At 37.4% G+C, this 6,936-nt stretch overlaps 1 protein-coding gene across 1 annotated transcript in view; it reads right to left on the reverse strand.

The window, feature by feature from the left end:
* The window catches only part of CCDC181 (coiled-coil domain containing 181), a 28,090-nt gene extending 21,486 nt beyond the window's left edge, over nt 1-6,604 (reverse strand). The window contains exons 1-2 of the mRNA XM_040636188.1: nt 6,457-6,604; nt 2,545-3,492 (exon numbers count right to left, since the gene is read on the reverse strand). Coding sequence (XP_040492122.1) covers nt 2,545-3,492; nt 6,457-6,573 — 1,065 coding nt within the window. The 5' untranslated portion in view covers nt 6,574-6,604. The remainder of the gene's footprint in view (nt 1-2,544; nt 3,493-6,456) is intronic.
* Between the last annotated feature and the right edge of the window lie 332 nt (nt 6,605-6,936).

Here is a 6,936-nt window from a genome sequence, read left to right on the forward strand (position 1 = left end):
TCACCTATCAAGTTAAAATTGTTTTGCTTCCCAGAAAAAGAAAACCCCTTTACTTCACTTTAACCACCCAAAATGCTAGGGAAAAACATTTCTAATGGTCCAACAATTTATTAAGAGCTATAAGCCTCCTATATTTGGCTCTTGCAGACATGCCAAGGCACAAATAACAAGTGTTCTCCACCAGGCACTTCTAGCTGCAGGATCCCCCTTGCAAAAGATTCATTCAGCTAACATCTGAAACACACAGCCACCCTCTTTCTGTCTGCTCAAATAGAACAGATCCCTGGTTTTCTCCTACCATGCCCTCCATACCAAAAAATGAGCCCATAAACAACCAGATCTAAGCAAAGACACTTTGCACTCCTACAAGATGCATTTTTGTCTGCCCTTACAAGGGAGAATCTTGGGCATCTGACTCCCTACACAGCTAGAGAACGGCAGAACAGTGCCTCCTGGGCTATCTAACTTCCCCCTTTTTTTGTCCTTAAATTGATTACTAAAGGAGACCATACAGGAACTAATCATTCAACTAAAAGAAGTCTCTCCACTAAAAGAACTGAAAGAAGATGATCATCCAGGGGATAAACCCCTCTGGATATAAAGATAATAGTTGCGGGCATTCTCAAGGCCATGGTCTCCCAGGAGAGAGAACCTTAGTGAAGGGCACAATTTGCGAGGATCTTCAGTAGCTCGTTTGGAACAGGTGCTTGGAATGAGTACATGACCAGAAATCTTTCTTGGACCATCAGCAGAATTGCCAGGTCCACTCCCCGAGCCATTAGAGCCAGGGGAAGTCTTTGGATACGTTATCTCGTGTTGTCCTCAATAATAGCATAGCATTAGGTTATTTACTTGTGACCCAAGGTGGAGTCTGTGTCATCACTAATACTTCTTGCTGGACATGAGTAAGTACGTCCCATCAGGAGGCATTGGAAAGTGCTAATATTTTTAAGCTTGCTAAGTCTCTAATCCCATCCTCTAAAACCTTTGGTTAGATTTCAGATTTTCAGATATTTTTAGTTGGCTCCTGACCAGAATTGGGACCATTTTAAGATCTGGGCTACAAATTAGCTTACTTACCATTGTTTTAATTTGTTCTATATTCATTATTATAACACTGTTAATGCTTTTTTCATGGTCAATGTTTCAAATCCTGTCAGAACTCAGATAATGTTTGCTCAAAGACTCAAAACCGTTCATCAGATCTACCCTTTGAGTGAAAAGAAGAACGAACCTAATCAAATTCTAGATCTTATTTCCTCAAACCTCCGTGTTACTCAAATGTAGCTGTAAGACTTTCACCTAGAATGCTTACTGATCATATCAAGCATCAACCACTAAGAGACAACGCCCTCCAGGAGACATGATGGGGCCAGAGCAAGTTGCAGGTCGCCAACCACTCTGACAATGAAATGGGATTGCACGATCATAAAAATTTGTCATTGATGCTTTCTTACCAGAAAGATCTTGATGAGAAGGGGGAAATGTGAAAGAAGATTCAAAATGAAGTAATCATTGCTAGGAAAAGCACTCAACACAGAGTTGAAAGAACACTGAGGAAGTGGGGTCTATGCATGTGTCCTATTTCAAGTCTCCTGTTTCAATTCTCAGCCCACCATGAACTTTGACTTTTGTCAGCTGCAACTTGTCAGTTGCAACCCCCCCCCCACCCGGTGCTGCGGACTGAAATACTGTAACACCTGTTAGCTACATGGCCAATGTGTATTAGATATCAGCATAAACTCTGCCATCACCAAGCGTAACTCTTTCAAAACAAGTTGCGTAACCCTGTGGGTTTTACCTTTATAGGCCTGCACTCCTGGCTCACTATTCAGAGCACACTTTTGATTGAGGTTGACACTGTGTCTCCTGGATTACAATCCCTAAGAGCCCAAATAAATGCTTTGATTACTTCACAGACTCTTCTTGCTCAACAGAACAAAACCATCATCATCATCATCATCATCATCATCACCATCATCATCATCACCATCATCATCTGGGATTCCATATGGCGTTTTGGAAAACTTTGTTAAGGTTATTAGGCTCCATTCTTAATCTAAAACTAAAATCCCGGAAATCTAGGAACTGTAGGCATGGAAGATACGTGAAAACACATATACACAAAAGTCAGAGAATTATAATCCAAATCTACCTGTTGCCTCCCAAATCCCAACAAATTTATGCCTTCATTTTTCCACCTGACATCTGACTTTCACCCTCTCACACCAAGATTTCTTTCAGAAGTCAGTTCTCTGAGGCTCATCAGAAAGGATGAAATGATGTCCTCACTGACATCTCTACCTCTAACACAAGTCCTTCATTACTATGCTTGTGATCCTTACAAGAAAGGACCAAGATAATCATGGCGTTTATCCCATAAATACGCATTTTTAATATTTAACTACTTAAGCTAACAATAGAAAAACAAAACAAGCAATCAAATATATCCAATAGTTTGAGGAACCATTCTAATTCCTACTGCATTTATAAAACATGAAAATATAATTCCACTTTTAATATGATGCACCCTTATGTTCTCACCTCCCTCTTTAGCTTTTCTCTCTTTAGTTCTAGCCGTTTTTGCAGTTCTTTCTGTCGAGGGGAAAGACAATATGTTGAGGTCACTGGAGATATATTTGCAGACTGTGTCCTGTGGTTAGATTTCCCATTCCCCCTACTTCGATCTGAGCAGGCAGCAGAGCTTGGGCGAGTCTTGGGGTTGGGTGGTGGCTGAGGGATATAAGCCAGTGGCTCTTCTGTTGATGACTGAGCAATAGCATGAATCTTTGCTATAGGCTCTTCTTTCTTAGCCCCATTGACATTTGAGTTTGAAGATCTGGGTGACAACTGGTGAGGTTCATTTTCTGTACTATTAGCATTAATGGGGGGCAAAAACCCCTGACTCTCAATGTCTTGTAAATTCAGAAGTTCAAACTTTCCATCTCTCTCTACTAGTATTTTCCTATCCTTGTTTTCTTCACAGTTTCCATCAGTTAGTGACAGGAGCACATTTTCTTGTCCAAATTCATTGGAAATACATAACTGTGACAGTTTCCCTGACATACTACTTTCATTTTCAAAGTAATTTTGGTGAGTATCGGTGTCTTCCAGTGGAGGAACTTCCAGATCAACTAATTTGTCTTTGAACTTAAGTTTTCGCTCCCTTTTATCATTCACAGGTTCTTGACTCTGTAGAATCTTGTTGGCTTGTATAATTTTCTCCATAATATATCTCCTTACTTCCTCATCCTCTTCCTCTTCCAGGTCTCTCTGGCTTTCCACTTTGGATTCCTGGAAAGAGTTTTCACTATCTGAATCTGATATGGGATCCAAAGGTTGAATACTCGGGACAGCAATGAAGTCATTTCTTCTTGGTGAAAGCTCACCCTTCGAGGATTTATCAGGATCAGAGTGCTGTTTGGTGTGTTCCATTTCTGTTTCATTGTCTTTTAATTCTTGGTTAATATTCTCTTCATTCCCACAAGCCATCTAAAAAATATATGAAGTTCTCTTTTTCAGTAAAAATTGAGACTGTTTGTCCATTTAGATGTAGACAGTACAAAATGAATTTCATATTCACGCAATATATTCTATGAAGGGGAAAATGTACATGTTTCTTATTTTATACTTTGCTCTTAATATTCTAATTCATATTGATGAGCACCCCACCAGAAATACGTGTGACAGCAGCACTTTGGGAAAAATTTAACCCTAAATCTGAATTTGATGTTGCTAAGTTCTATATTAATATTTTTTTAAATTTTCATGCTAATGAATGAAAGGGTAACTACAACTAAGACATTATTATTTCAACATTCTTCCTCTATAAAATTTTCCTCTCTGTAAATTTTCAGAAGAGAATTTTTAAAAAGTTTTCTCCTTATAATATTTGTATTCTTCAAAAAAGTATCTTTCTCTCCAAGATCATTACAACATCAGTCTTTGGTCAAGTTCTAATCATTCTGAGGTTCTTATAATCTTTTTATTATTGCTGCTATTTTCTGCAGGATCTATATCCAAATTCCAGGTTAATTTTTATCTCTGGATGACATTTCCCTTCCTCAACTATCCTCAGAGGCCCCAATAATTTATGCTAAACACCATCATACAACTTGGTTTTACATTTAAAAAGGGTAATTCCTTTCTCTCTCTCTCTCTCTCCCTCTCAAATAAATAAATAAAATCTTTTTTTTTAAAGTGTAATTCCACATGAACCATAGATCAATATTTTCGCGTCACAAAACCCTGCGCTACAGTATCTGCTGTTTCTAATTAAAGGCTTCCTACCTAACATCTCTCCCACATACACATACACTCATGGACTAAACAAACACTTCACCCCTGCCATATTGTTTTCTTTTTATCAGGCACCTCTCTTCCTCCTAAAACAATTCAATGGGAGCTACTACTTGCTGCTCTCTTCAACCCCTTAAAATTCTCTTCCTCTTTTACTCGCTCAAAGGTCATCTTTTCTGATAGCCACCTTTTCCTAACCTGCACAGCATTGCTAGACGTCTGATAAGCAAATAAACCTGGCCCATTAAAATGTCTAACAAATAACTAAGATTAAACTAAGCTCTCTGCGTTGCAATTGGTTTTATTTTAAGCCATATTTGATTCTGTGGTTCATTCTGACAGTATCCTGTTTTCTAATTATTCTTTGACTTTCACTTCTTTTTAAAACCCACTGCAAAAGAAGCCAAAAAATTAAAAAACCCTCTGCAAAAAAACTACCACTTTTTACAATGAAATTTTCCCCCAGCCCTCAACCCTGTCTCTATCTCTGGCATCGGATTCCCCTCCAGCCTCAAAGGAAGACGTGCTTATAATCATCCACTGGGGGGCGCCTGGGAGGCGCAGTCGTTAAGCATCTGCCTTAGGCTCAGGGCGTGATCCCGGTGCTCTGGGATGGAGTCCCACATCAGGCTCCTCCGCTGGGAGCCTGCTTCTTCCTCTCCCACTCCCCCTGCTTGTGTTGCCCCTCTCGCTGGCTGTCTCTCTCTGTCAAATAAATAAAATAAATCTTTAAAAAAAAAAATCACCCACTGGAATGAGTAAGACTGATGAGAACACTGTTTTGAGCAGGTGACTATAATATTTTCTAAATGAATTAAGAAATGAGACAATGAATCATGATGATCACTTCTCTAACTCTAGCACTCTGTGCTCTGGATCTCACAGCCCTCCACCAGTAATGAGACTTCGGTTCAACCCTACCACTCTGGGTATCTCTGCCTGTACTCACTCTGATTATTTTTCTGTTAAAGATGCATAAAACTCCCATTTAACAGCCATCTTCGAAAAATCTTAACTTTTTACTCTGTTGCCTTTTTCAAATATAATCTCATTTGTCCTCTGCATTGCATAAGAAAGCAAAATGGGATTAAGAGAAATTTGTAAAGTAAGACTTGCTGCCTTCTTTCTTTTATATTCTTTTCCTTAACCTTCTTCGATCTGACTTCTGGTGTAATTACTGAGCTCTTTGTCCTTCTAAAGTCACCTACTCTACTCTTATACGAGGCTTACATCTTTTCTTCACTACTTTCCTATTTATTGACTCTAATTTCATACATATATACATAAGCATATACACACACATATGAATATATATATACACACATATATATGCACACAAAAATTATATATAGATACACACATCACATACATATATATAAATAAATATAAAGAGAGAAAAAGAACTGTCTGTGATCCAGGAATTGGTTCATTTTCCTGAATGTCCATTCTACATGTCCGATAAATAGTATCTGATCATATTTAATGGATCCACTTTTTCCTAATGTGCACAGCATTGCTAGATGTCTGATAAGCAAACCTAGCAATCCACTTTTTCTTACAGGTATTCCTATGGCTCAGTTTTGACTCTACATTCTTCTCTATATTCATTCCCCTGAAGAGTTAATTCAGTCTTAAGGTTTCAAATATTAGCTGAAAGACCAGGTCTTTTGAGAATTTGCTTTATTTTCATTTATATTAAAATATATTTCATTATATTATTTTCATTTATAGTCATTATATATTCACTTCATTATATTGAAAGTATAACCCCCTTTTCATTTATATTAGAAGTATAACCCAATTTTACCCAAGTTTATATAAAGTAGAAATTAACTATACTTGTTTTTACTTTTGGTGCAATAAATCATACTTATTTCTATTATATAAGTTATAATTTTTAATTATAACTTAAACTTTATTAAGTGCTAACTTACTCCCTGTTTTCTCACTAATTAGCCCTCGCCTTAGGACACAACATATAAACTCTTTATGCCTCAATTTTCTCTTCTCTAAGGTGGAAATAATGATACCTGTTCTATTTTTATCAGAGGAAATTTGTGAAGTTTAGATGACATAATATACGCAAAATTTTCTTCAGAATTACAAAGCACTTTGTTAATGAAATTACTATGAATGCTGTTGGAAATTTATATATACCTCTATTATGCCGGTATCACTTTTTTCTTTTTCATTAATTAACCATTCCAGGTCCTTTTCGAAGTCATCTTCATATTCTCCACTTTCTTTTGAGTCCATATCTTTATTTTCATCCATTTTCCGTTTGTTAAAGAATAATGCTAGAAGATTTAAAAAGATAAGGTATATGTTATGTCAACTTTAGGGCGAGTAAGGAGTATGGAGATAATATGATAAGCTAATCGACACACAGAAACACAAAGCATGGAATGTTCAGAATAAACATATATCTGTATACCCTAAAAGAGAGACCTACGATGGCCAGACATTTTCTAGACGAACTGCTCCTTAACACCATCTCCACCCCCCAAATTCCTGAAACACGTATATACAAGGAGACTTAAAAAGGTGGATAAGAAGACTGTCTAAGGCTTAGAGCAGGATTTTCCACGTCCCCTGCCAATCACTGAAACGCCTTGTCTGGGTCAGAGCAGATGACTC

Source organism: Ursus maritimus, unplaced genomic scaffold (genome assembly GCF_017311325.1).
Source record: "Ursus maritimus isolate PB19 unplaced genomic scaffold, ASM1731132v1 scaffold_2, whole genome shotgun sequence".
In the NCBI taxonomy this organism is placed as follows: Eukaryota; Metazoa; Chordata; class Mammalia; order Carnivora; family Ursidae; genus Ursus; species Ursus maritimus.